The sequence below is a fragment of the Polistes canadensis genome, unplaced genomic scaffold (genome assembly GCF_001313835.1).
Source record: "Polistes canadensis isolate GaletaPanama2010 unplaced genomic scaffold, ASM131383v1 scaffold_14, whole genome shotgun sequence".
Taxonomy (NCBI): domain Eukaryota; kingdom Metazoa; phylum Arthropoda; class Insecta; order Hymenoptera; family Vespidae; genus Polistes; species Polistes canadensis.
Window position 1 is genome coordinate 1,208,801 of NW_014569561.1, and position 12,916 is coordinate 1,221,716.

The 12,916-nt window shown below is 35.0% G+C and overlaps 1 protein-coding gene across 1 annotated transcript in view; it reads right to left on the reverse strand.

Moving 5' to 3' along the window:
* Positions 1 to 112: 112 nt before the first annotated feature.
* Positions 113 to 12,916, reverse strand: part of LOC106793484 — a gene marked incomplete at its 5' end in the record, with an annotated part of 252,922 nt that continues 240,118 nt past the window's right edge. Inside the window, 7 exons of the mRNA XM_014760469.1 lie at positions 113 to 1,109; positions 1,371 to 1,658; positions 1,838 to 2,077; positions 2,209 to 2,664; positions 2,994 to 3,242; positions 3,800 to 5,440; positions 6,021 to 6,233. Of these exons, the coding sequence (XP_014615955.1) occupies positions 919 to 1,109; positions 1,371 to 1,658; positions 1,838 to 2,077; positions 2,209 to 2,664; positions 2,994 to 3,242; positions 3,800 to 5,440; positions 6,021 to 6,233 (3,278 nt within the window). The remainder of the gene's footprint in view (positions 1,110 to 1,370; positions 1,659 to 1,837; positions 2,078 to 2,208; positions 2,665 to 2,993; positions 3,243 to 3,799; positions 5,441 to 6,020; positions 6,234 to 12,916) is intronic.

The following is a 12,916-nucleotide window of genomic DNA, read 5'->3' on the forward strand; positions in this document are numbered from 1 at the left end:
CTACATTTCGTAACAATGATCAATAATAATAATGATAATGATAATAATAATAATAATAATATTAATAATAATAGCATTAATAATAATTATAATAATAATAATCATCATATAGTGATAACATCTTCTCTATCTCGATTCGAGGGGAGTCATTTGAAACTTGACGTACGCCATTTTAAAAAAAAACCGAGAAAATTCGAACGCGAATACATAGATATATACTATATTTATATACTCGATATAGTCTCTAACAACTCCAATAAGAAGACACGTGCGTGCGCGCGTACGTAGGTATATTTATCGATGTATACATGTGTGTACATTGCCATCTCTTTAACCATTCATCTACGAAAAACAAAGTTACCATTACGGTGTTTCAAAAATGCATTTATATATTTAAAAAAAAAAACAAATATTCAATGATATAAATATATATAAGATAAATTACAGACGCTTGAGAAAAGAGATAATATTATGATGTTAATTGAAAAATGATTTTCTTTTTCTGTAATTTCGTAATTGAAAGGTTAAAACGTCGAGTAGGCAGTTTACTCTCTTTTTCTTTGTTTTTTTTTTTCTTTTTTTTTGTTTCTTTTTTTTTATTCGTAGCGCTTAAACTGGACAAAGGATAATAACGACGTGTGTGATGGTAAGACGAGGATACGACAATTCTTTGACTAACCATAACAGCTATTCTGGACGGAGTCGAGCGACATCGGCGTCGTTGTCGTTGACGCATTTATTCGACGACCTCGCTCGTCTCATCACTTAACTAATTTTTCTTTTCTTTTTTTTTTTTTTTTCTATTTCCAACCTATCGAATCTTGAAAAAACAAAAGATTAAGATTGTAGGCGGAGCAGAAGAAGATGGTTAACCGGTATCGATCAGCACGCGGTCGTGCGCGCTGATCCGAATCTGCGTTAGGTGATTTTTATCTCTGATGGTGAAGCAGCGTTACTCGCCGAGGAGCCTCTAGGGCAGAAATCGAAACATGTGACTAAGAGAACATGACTCTTGCAAGCTTCTACTCGTTTTTGAAGTATGTAAGTTTCAGCTTCGAGTGCCTCGAGAAAGGACGGGTCACGCCAATCCATGCTGTCCTCCACGTGCACTGTAACAATCAACAATAAGATTATTTTATGATTAACAAAACACTTGCTATAATTTTTTCAAAATCTTAAAGTATATAAGACTAACACAAATACTGTAAATCTGGTGGATTCTAAATTTCTACTTATCGCGTTTTACCGAATTAATTAATTATTGAAGTAATATCAATTAAAAATATACTTTTATCAATTAAATACCCGTTAAATTCATAGATATGATAAATAGATAAGTTGATTATTTGAAAAAAGAATAAAATACTAACATTCGTAGCTCCAGCGACAATCGGGAACCATCAGGCGCTTCTTGGCGTCTCTCAGCTCGAGCCTAAGAAGGCGCTGGCGCAGTCGCAGTTTGTGTATCTTGGACATCGTGCCACGTGGTTCCGAACGCAATCGCGCGCGCTTGTCCAGGATGTCCACGTCCTCGCCTGTGTAGACGAGTATCCCCGGTGGCAGCGGTGGAGGCCCGACCGGATGTCGGCGGACCACCACCTGCTGAGATTGAAGTCGTGCCCGGAGCACGCGCCCTGCCACCCCCCGCCGTTCCACCGCTGAAACACCCGCACAACGTCGAGGTTAGAACGCCCAGAGCGCCACCTGAAGAGAATAACATCGTACGGGGGGAAGAATTTTAGAGGATTTTTTTTCCGTCGATTTTCCGGATTATCGACAATATTTTATCTTTTTAGGACTGTCAATCTCGAAGGACACGGTGCTAATTACTAATTACCTTGATGTTCTTGAAGAGCACTGGTTTGTCTCGATGAATCACTAGCGATACTACTGGTCTCACTGTCTCTGACAACACTATCGTATCCTGAACTCTCAGCTCGATGTCTGGATAATGTAGCTGGTGATAATTTAGCTACCCGTGCTGCTGAATCGGCATCGGATTCGTAACCCTCTTTGTTGAGACCCAAAGAAGAACCAAGACTTAGGATTTTTCGTTGCATTCGACCGGAGGATGGTGCTGAAAAAGATAATACATTATTCAAATGTGTATGATTTTATATTATGAAAGTTGGTTTATAAGTTTGAGAATATATTTGAGGAAGGTACATTTTTGTCTGTTAAATAATTATTAATTTTGAAGATTTGTACCTTGAATTTTCACGTCCTCCTCGATATCGGACTTGCCCGTTATTGTTCTTTCCGATCTCTCCGCCGCAGTGAAGAGTTTTTTTGCTTCCACGTATTCCTCTTCTGGATCCGAACCCGAAGCACCGTTTCCAGGTATCCTTTCGATTTCTTCTTTTAAATTAGGATTCGAAGCACCATCTGGATGCCTCAGACTAGAGATATTGCACTCGCCTAATTTTCCGCAGTACCTTCTAGGACTGGCAAGATGAGCGACGCTACTCGGATACCAATAAAAAGCTGTAGCTGGTCTTGACATACTTTGACGACAATTGTCACAGATCTTCTCCTGATCGGACTTCCCAGCTATGTATGCGGGCTCGCTGTAGATACTACCATGATTGCTCGCATTGTCGTTGAACAAGACATCCGTAAGGGACAAGGATTGACAGCGTGATGGCGGACGGAAGACGGTGGCGGCTGGAATTTGTCCTGCGTTAATTTGTTTCTTGCTGTAGAACAATTAGGCCTGGCTGCTCGTCATGTGTTAGTAACGAAAACAATTGGACTATTGTTATGTGTGTATACTACGTGTTAAATATTTGATTAATCGATAAAATATTAATTGAGGATGTTTTGTTGGTTAATGGATAAGAAATAAAATTTTGAACATTTTGAATATGGTTGAAAGAAAAATATTAACTTATGTACTTGAACTCTTATTCCAATAAAAATAGTTTATCTTCTACTAGGTTTCGAAAAGAAATGTTTACTTTCTATCTTGTTCAAGGTAATAAAATGAAACTTACATGGAGCTTCTCGCGAGTTCACAGTGGACGAATTCTCCCTTTGATACGTCGCTGAATTTGAAACATTCGCAAGAGCTAATTTGCTCTGGTAAAGCTCGTGAAGTCTTGCCAATTGATCGAATTTGTGCCTAGTCTCTTGTTCCAAGAAATCCTCGTGGTCGAAATATGGCCTCGGCATTACACCAGCACCAACAGGGGGTGGATAGTGAGATCTGTAGCGTTCCGTGTCCGACATTACCGACATTGAGTCTGAAAAGGATATTTATTTTCTTTTGATATCTCTTGCTTCGTATCGTATTTAGGATAGGAAAGTGGATAAGGGCAAAAGTCCGGCTGTCCGTATGTATCCTTTGAAAGTAAAGAGATAAAGGACGAAAGGAAAAAGAGAAAACCTTTCTGAGGTGGATAAGTAATTACATCTAACTTAGTTCCTCCATCTTTCTTCCTCTTTCTTTCGACGTTAGTGTCTTTTGCTAGACACTGGTCAAAAAATCCAATTGCTGATCTCGTACAAAGTTACAAAATGTGTTTATGGTTTTCATCGAGAATTAAAGTATCTCTATTTTTTTTACAAAAAATGTGAATTAACTACTTTTATTCTTTTTTTAGTCTAAGTCTAAAGATGAAATCTTTTTAAGAGATTTCTTCATTAAAGTGTTTAATAAAAATATTTTAATTTCCTTATTTACGTACTTTCAATTTTGTTTCAGCAAAATTATTATCATTTTTAATTTTCTTAGACAATTTAATAGACTATTATAAATAGGAAAGAAAAATGATACGAAGATTGAGGATAAAAAACTTACCAGTAAATGTAGAGACAACCGTAAGATTTTCCTGGCTGAGAATTCTTAAAGGATGTTCTTCTTGATCGCTCTCTGGCAAAGGATTTTCGCTCATACACATGGCAATGTCTTCTTCCGTAACTTGAAGGCAGGAGTCCTGCATTGGCACTGGTTCTAAATCTTCCACCTCAACAATTTCTAAGATTTCGTCTTCGGATGAGAGGGAGTGTCTGGATGGTAATACAATGTCCTTATGAGAAAGGTTCAAACTTTCCATGGAAACTTCCCTGCTAACTCCATTGCTAAGAGGTTCAATCAGAGGTAAGGGAGGTGGTACAACTATCTCTTCGTCGTCATCCTCATCCTCGGGAAGATCTAATTTTCCTCTATCAATGCTATCATCCATAACTGGGCTTGCTGTTAGATCTAATCCTGAATCGGTATTCGACTTGACGTTTAGAAGATTAAGTTTCGCTCCGAGTTTTTCAGTAATGTCTTCGATCTCGTTGGCCTTCAGACTATCACTCTCAGCTGTTGATAAAGAGGTATCGTCATCGTCAACAGTAGCAGAACAACTCTTGAACGTCGTCATTTCTTTCAACTGAGAAGATTGTCCAGTGTTTTTTAATGGTTCCATACGCAACTGCGCGTGTTTAGATCTTTGAATTTGAGACGATTGATTCTCTACCCATTTTCTTATCATACTCTTTTTATGACTATCCATGAATCCATAACCAGAAGAATGTTGTTGTTGCGTATGAAGTGGCAAGAGTGGAGGACTAGTTAATTGCATCGGTCCGTCTATCCAAGTTTCTCGTTTATGATGAGAATCCTTCAACATGTGTCTAGCTTCGGCAACCTTAGATTTTGAAATTCTTGGACCATCTATCCATTGTTCATCCGAGGCACCGCTTGAAGCAGCTACTGGAATTTTACTACTCGGCGAGTCAGTTATTTTTGAGCTGGAAACCTTGCTCGAAGATATCTTCCGCGCTGGACTAGCTTTTGGCGTGACACTGTGAGCTGGTGAAGTCTGTTTCGAAGCTGTCTGTGTTAACGTTTTCGTTATTTTCGTGGGCTTGTGTGCCGGACTTCTTTCTTCAGGAATCTTACTAGGTCTCTCAGCTGCTGAACCACGAAGTACTCGACCCATTGCACAACGATTGTCACCGGAATTCAAACTGGGAATATAAACTGGTGGATGTTCTCCATCGGTTGCGTCATCGGCACTTGGGCCAACGTAAATCACAGTGTCTGCGGAAAGATCACTGGAACTTGGATCACACTCGCTGTTTTGTCTGGCTGCTTCCTCACCCGAACTACCACCGCTCCCGGTACCCTGCGCACCACCACCGACAAATTTGATCTTTCTTCGTCTCATTCGATGAATCCTCGATGCCAACTGCACGGTCGTTAAAGTCTCGGTATAATGCTGAGCATTCGGAGACACGTGGGCGATCATTGCTGCATGACACGTTAACGAGCCAAGACATTCCTTTAGTAATTGGGTTAGCTTATGCTCCTTGTACGGCAAATGCTTCTGTCCATTGAAAATGGCTAAGAGAATATTTCCCAGACCTGAAAGTGGTATTCCACCGGACGACTTGCCACGGTCGGAATTACCAAGGTCCATGAGATGTAGTCTGCTTCTACCGCCGGCGACTATTAAATGAAGATAATTAAATTATCTTACTATGTATCTTATGCCATTCATATTTTAAGATACTTTTTACAAATTTTGCCTTATCTACTTTATGTAATATTTAATATCATTCGCATTTTTGTTTTCATTCGAAGAGACGAAAATAATAATTCCATTGTAACTTTTAATTAACCCTTTAACATATTTTCGCAAGCGCTCCGTTGTTATGGCATTCGTAATGCGAAACATAATTTATCGTTAATTCAGTACTTCGTCGACGATGCAACCGACTATTTTGTGTATAATTATAGTTTCGGTTCGCAAAATGTGTCACGCGACGGAAAGATGGGAATAAAATAATTTAAAGAATTTTGTTTAATAGATAAAATTTTAAAAAAGGTTTTTTTTATATTTGTACCTTTTTTTTACTAACGATATTACAAAAATGTTTTAAAGTTGTTGATACGCGTCATCGTATTATAATAAAAAATTATCCGGGGTGCAAAGAGTTAATTAAATGAGACAAGACGATTTATCATTTCTCTCTTAGTTTTTATAAAATAATATTTTTGATAGATTTATAAAGAGAGCTTTACGTACCACCACCCTTGCCTGCGACGCTATACTGATACACGTGTAACGTATAGAGCATATGAGCATCTCCATCTTCTCGTTGACGGCCAGCAACTGCTGCGTCGAGATAAAAAGCTGCACGTTCTGCAGTTGGTGCTCGGAGCTCACTATGTTGTTGTAACTGTAACGTACCGAATAGCGGATCGTCTCTCAGATAAACGGCCGGCGATTGTTCTGAATCTGCAAATAAATCCAACCAAATTTTTTATCAGACTACACAAACAAACAATAAGGATTCGACCTAATTGTAAATTCTATTGGAGAAGTAAAAAAAAAAAACAAAATTGTGCCATGAGTTTGATTCTTACAAATTATTTATTTAAATAATATTGATTTTTTTCTTTGATAATTTATAAAAAGAAAGTTAAATGTATATATTAAAATATTTTTGTTTTACAATTAACACTAAACCTACCGACACTTCACATATAATATTAATACCTATTCCTATCGCTTTAAAACCAAAAAAAAAACATATATCTTAATATAAAATGAGATTTTAGCCAATTGGATGGTGAAGAAACATTTGATACGTTTTTAAAAATAGTTTGATCACTCGTGATAGGTTTAGTATTTAAGAGATAATGTCATTGTCACAAAACAATTGTTTTTCTTTCTTATTAAAGATTTATATTTGCTTCTTTAGAAGAAACAATTCTCGTTTCGGAAATGAATACGGTACGGCGGAATGCGTGCTGGAGTATCGACAAAACGGAGGGCAGTAAATTGGTCCGGGTGAGGCCCAAGGTATTCGCGAGCTGTCTCGAGCTGAATTACGACGGCGATAAAACGTCGAAAGATACCTCGGTGGAGATACAGTCCGTGTACTATCACGGACGCTATCGCGTTCCCGATATAGTACAAACTCGTACTGTTAGGTAGTACGAGCCGGCTTGGTGCTGGCTACGAATCGAAATGCGAATAATCAAGGTAATGCGAAACTTGGTTGTAAATAGTGATCAAGGTAAAAGCACAATTACAGGAAAATCGATCTTATGTTTAGCTTGGAATAGTATACGTTCAAGTTTCTAAGATCTGTTTGTTTGTAGATTCAGAGTCTAAGGATCTTTCCACAATCTAGACTTTCCAAACTATTGTCAAACAACATCAATGCATAATAGGTCTTTGGTTTGCCTATTTTGATTATTTTTTTTTCTTTTCAACACAATGTTAATTATATAATTTTATAAATAAATTTAATAGAAAAATTACGTCTTTCAAAAATTAATATTTTCGGAATTCTTTTCGAACAATAAAAACAAAACTAATCTGTTTTTTTACTTCTAAAGTTTTTTAATTTTAATTTAATATCGAACAATATATTAGACTTCGTAAAATTATTTTTTTTTCATGAAAAGAAGGTTGAAATATTTGGAAATATCACAGGTCATTCGTTAAATTATAAACAAATCGAATCCATTTCAGCGATTCTAATTTGCTTAAAAATGTAATCAAAATTGTCTACCTTAATTTTACGCTTTCTTGGACAACTTTTAATGTATGGTAGGGTCAAAAGGTGGATGATGGACTCGTAAAGCCATGCACACGCGATGACATTTCTCTCTTTCTCTCTCTCTCTCTCCTCTCTCTCTCTCTCTCTTGCATTCAACTCTGTTCATATATCCTATCCTTGCTCGCTGGTAGAAATCACGACGTGAAATGAGGTACGTAGAGACAGAGGAAACTCGATGGAGAGGGAACGATCGATAGTACGCGTATCCTACGATTCGTAAAAAGAGCTTTCTCGCGAACTTACATGTATACATTTAAAGATGCACGATCGGTTCATGCGAGGTCGTTAAATTATTGAGCTTTTCTAAGAATATATACGAACCTCTGTAAATTATTTACGCCTATCTTAGAGATAAAATATATGTAAGAAATAATATTAAATGTCAAAGTAAATCTTCTTTTTTTTATATGAGAATAGATGAATAATAACATTTAATAATTACAATAGTATGAAAGTGATTGTTTATATGCATTAACGAATCGATAAATTATAAGTAGTTAAATGTGTATCAATTTTCATAATAGATACTATATCTATGTAATTCATTACAAATGAATACTATCGTGCGATTACGTTTAAAAAATGTTAACAAATTTATAACAACATTTTTATATGATCTTTGTTATATATTATCCCTATTATATATTTCTATTAAAATTATTATATTTTTATTTTTTTTTCACTGATGAGAAATAATATATCTTTTTTTAATAGTTTATTTAAGACCATTAAAACGATTGACACGAGAGTGAGTATTAAAGATAAAGCAAAAATGAACGTTATACGGTATCTTCAACCCCAGAAGTTATAAATTTTTGTTTTTTTTTATTAACTCTATCTTTGATTTTTTTTTCTTGCCGTTAAACTCGACCTCAGGTCTTTACCAGTTGCAATCGATATCACTTTTATACGATCATATATCCTCTTCTGTCTCGAGTGAAACGATTTAACAAGAAAAATGGTGTCTCCTTCTTCACGATTATTATGAGTTATTTAGATAATCTTTAGCGTAAAGTGCCAATTAGTCTTTTACTGTCTTCGGAAGACGGCTCCTCGTGTCTTCTCGTTCGCGAGAAGTCGATCGTAAAGGATATGAGCAGCAAGTAAAAGGGCACTTTTTCTTTACTTTATATCCGAAGCAAACGGTGCCCGTTGCAGCTAGGTTAATATCGAAGTATTCTTCTAAGCTTCAACGTTTATTTTAAGATCTTAATAAAAAAATTTCATTTTACAATTAAAAGTAAAATAATCCACTCTATAGGGGGGAGGGAACATGGAAATATGAAATATTTAGTTCTCGTTCGGATGGAAGGAATTTTATAGGGAACGAGATATACATAAACATAAAAAGAGAGATCTAATGTTATTAGCCATTGTTGTTAATTAAAATTCCCCAATTAAGACTTTCTAAATAAATGAAAAAGAAAAAGTTATTAATATTCATGAGATAGTAAATTGTCGGGATAATCAAGTATCTTCTCACCCCTGCAATAAAGGACTACAAAGTGTTCGAAAATCTTGAAGCGTCCGAAACTTGAAAAGACTCAAATTTATTCATAAAATTGCAGATATTATCCTGGAATATCCAACAAAATGACGTTGTTCAATTGGATCTATTACCGAACTATTTAGAAAATGTAGAACATGAAATCAACTATGGATGCATAATCAAAATACTTTCACAAAGGATTAAAAAAATGTACAAACTATCAAATTTATTCATAAAATTGCAGATATATTCCCATTGAATATCCAATGAAAATCATGTGTGTGTTTATTATTAATATATAACGATTTAAAAAAAAAACATTGTAATCCTTAGAATAAAATAGAAAATATGAAGTACATTGATGGAGTATCATAGAAAACATATATTAGCTACGGAAAATTTATCCTCTTATTCTCATTTACCGTGAAATTTTTCGTTATTTTATTCGGAAGTAGCTATACTCCTTGCAATACATACATATATATATACATATATAAGTACGGTTGTCGCAGTATATATACATTATTAAACTATTACATATACGAGCATACGAACGTAAAGATATAGTGGCAGAGTCGCGTGGCAATATCCATAAAAGGGACCAGAGCAAGTAATATTGCCGGCATCTGTGCAGCAGCAGCCAGCACAAGCGTTTGTTGGTGTGCTAGCTGGCATCGGCTGACGAGAAAAGGAGAGAACGATGGGCGGAAAGGGACGCGGAAACTCTTAGGAAATAAAAGGAGAGAAATCTTCCGCGAAGGTAGGACGAACCGTAGACCGGAAAATATATAGACGTGTAATGGATGTGACACCGCCATTTAAGATCCGCCACACCCTCTTCTTCTTCTTCCTTGCTCTATTTTCTTCATATTTTATTCGCGTTTTTTTTTTGTTTTCTATTCCTACGAAATTCGAATTCTATACTTATTAGCTTTTTTTTTATATAATTTCTTATAACCTCTATATTTAATTGTAATTATTTGTCAAGAGTAATTTTTCTCATTGATTAATAAACGTAAAATCAATTTGTAATATATGAAATGGAAGACGAAAGAATATTTTAAACTTCCATGTGTCACCAAAATCGTGCTTCGAAGTATGTAAAAGTTTGTTTGATTTATATCGTGGCTTGGATAAAGATAAGGCAAATATAAAGAAGAGAATAACAAAAGGAAGATAAGAGAAAAATCTTTAAGTCGTGATCGAAGACGAGAAGTCCAAGAATCTCGATCCCCCTAAGAAACGTGCACGGAGAGGAAAACGAGAATAGCAGTAAAAAAGATCTGTTTCGCCATTTCGAAACGGTGTCGAGGGGCCAGAATGCATGCCCTTTCTCGAGGGAGATAACGTTTTCGTAAAATTTTCTCTTTATATATATATATATATATGCACGCACATACACATACGCATGCATTAATACATGTGCGATCGATGCTACTTTCGAATGAAATCGAACGTGACCAGTGTTATTATATTTATATATCATCGTGCTAGGAAATTCAATGTACGTGAAACCGCGAGTGTATTTTCTTTCTTCCTTTCTCTCATTCGCATTGGCTATCACGATTTCTGTAACCTTATTGAATTTCTACAACCCGAGGGAGGTTATCTGGATGACCCATGGTCAAAGATTTCAATAGCATACCTTTTTTGTTTCTTTTTTGTTTCTGTGAAAATCTATATCGTAAATTTAATAAACGATTAATAAATTTCAAAGAACACGCGTAACTTCATCATGAATTCAATGTAAAAAACATCTTCAAATTTAAAAAGATATTATTGTAAGTTCATTCTTTTAGCTGCTTAAAGTTTATCAAAAATGTCATATTTATATCATTTTATTATTTAAATTTACATCAAAGATTTTTGATGAACAATGTTATTTTTAAATTTACACTTAAGATAAATAACATTGTAATTTTTTATAAATATTCATAAAACGTACTTGGTGTCACGATATCAAGGGTGGCATTTAAAGGAAACGAAGAAGGAAGAAACAAAGTGTCAAGAGAAGAAGAAAATTAAGGAATGCTCGGATCTCTCGTATTAAAGTGAAAACATCGTCCCTCTATCTACTTAGGTAAGATGGTCCTGAGGGAACACCAGAGACAAAGTCTACATATTTTACGTGGTCGTACGTTTACCAAAATAAATGCTTCACGTAGATTCGTAAATGGCGAGAAGAAGAATAGAACGGAGGTACTGCGAGTTCCGCTAGAAGCTTTTCTTCCTTTTATTCTTAGGATTCTCGTGCCAAGGGTGTTCTCGGAAGAACTAAAAGATTCTCCTTCTATTTCTTCAAACTAAGAATATAATTATCGTCGAATATTCATAAAGAAAGTTATAATTTTTAAAGAAGGTATTAAGGTATTTAAATAAATCTTATTCTGTTCTTAATATCTTATGCATTCTATTTTTACTAATTATATATCTTACGTTATTGAATATAAAATTGATAAACAATATATATTTATTACGTGCCTATATTTTATGTGAAAATTAATTATTATTGTTAAATAAATAATAAGAAGTATTACGTGCTATATAACAATAAATAAAATATTGATACGTTTTTATTGTAATATACATAATATTGTCACGTTCCTTTCGTACTAGTAACATCTTTCGAATTTCTTCAACTCTTTCTCATTCTATTTTCTCTGTCTCTCTTTTTAAACGTAACAGAACGTTAACGTTTACCAAAAGTATGCTCGTAACTTTTACGAGGGGATAGGCAGCTGCCGCTTTATTCTCTCCCTGTCTTTCTTATTCTCTTTTTCTTTTTCTTGGATCTACTTTGCAGTGGGCAATTAAAGAAAAGCGTCATTTTGGTATACCGGGTGGTGGTGGTGGTGGCTTTCGACAAAATAGTACCGAGCAATGGACCACGACTAATTCTTCTGAACGGAAAAAGAGAAAGAGAAAGAGACTCACGGGTCGTTTTCTTAACGACTTGCCTTCCTTCCTTTCCTTCTTCTTTTACTTGACTCGTTCTAACAGTGATCTTTTTTTTTTTCTACTCCCTGTTTCAACCGTACGATAAAACCTTACTTACGAGGATCACGATTACTCGATCTTTTTCTTTCAATAATTCGAGAGCAATGCAGGCGTACAGACACACACACACACACACACACACACACACACACACACACACACACACACACACACACATAATACGAAATTAAGAAATGAACTTTCCTTAATATAATCTTTATTATTATTATTATTATTTCGTTCATTTGGTCGAACAGTAATTATAACGGTATAACTTTCTCCTTGAATTTCACCTGTTAGAATTTATTTAATCACTCGATTTTTCCTTTAGCGACCCTTTCGATCAATTATTTTATTTCTTTCTTTCTCGAGACAATTCTAAACGCGTTAACGATAGCTTGTCGTTCATATTTCATTACTTTTTCCGATATTATCCCTTTGCACTTGGCTGTCATTACCGTCATGACATTAACGTTTATTAATGAATACAACGAATAAACTTATTCTTTTTAAAGTTAAATATTTCCCTGTAGTTTTCTATTGAAATAGCACAAAATATGATACAACTAATGAGATGAATAAAATATACATCACATAATTCGGCATTTACTTTCGAGAACGTCTACCAACATCTTTGTCGGAAGATAGACTAATAAATTTTTTTACATTACATATACCAGATGTGAGAGAAAAAAAAACAGAATTTTATTATTTTTTCTAATAGGTAAACACCAAGTGTAGAGCATGTAACAAGTTATTATTGTATAATGTGCAAAAATAAGCCAACAATGCATATTAAGGACTGCTTCAGAGTTGATCACACTGTACCAAATAATAAGAAATAAATTCTGATTTATTTGCAAA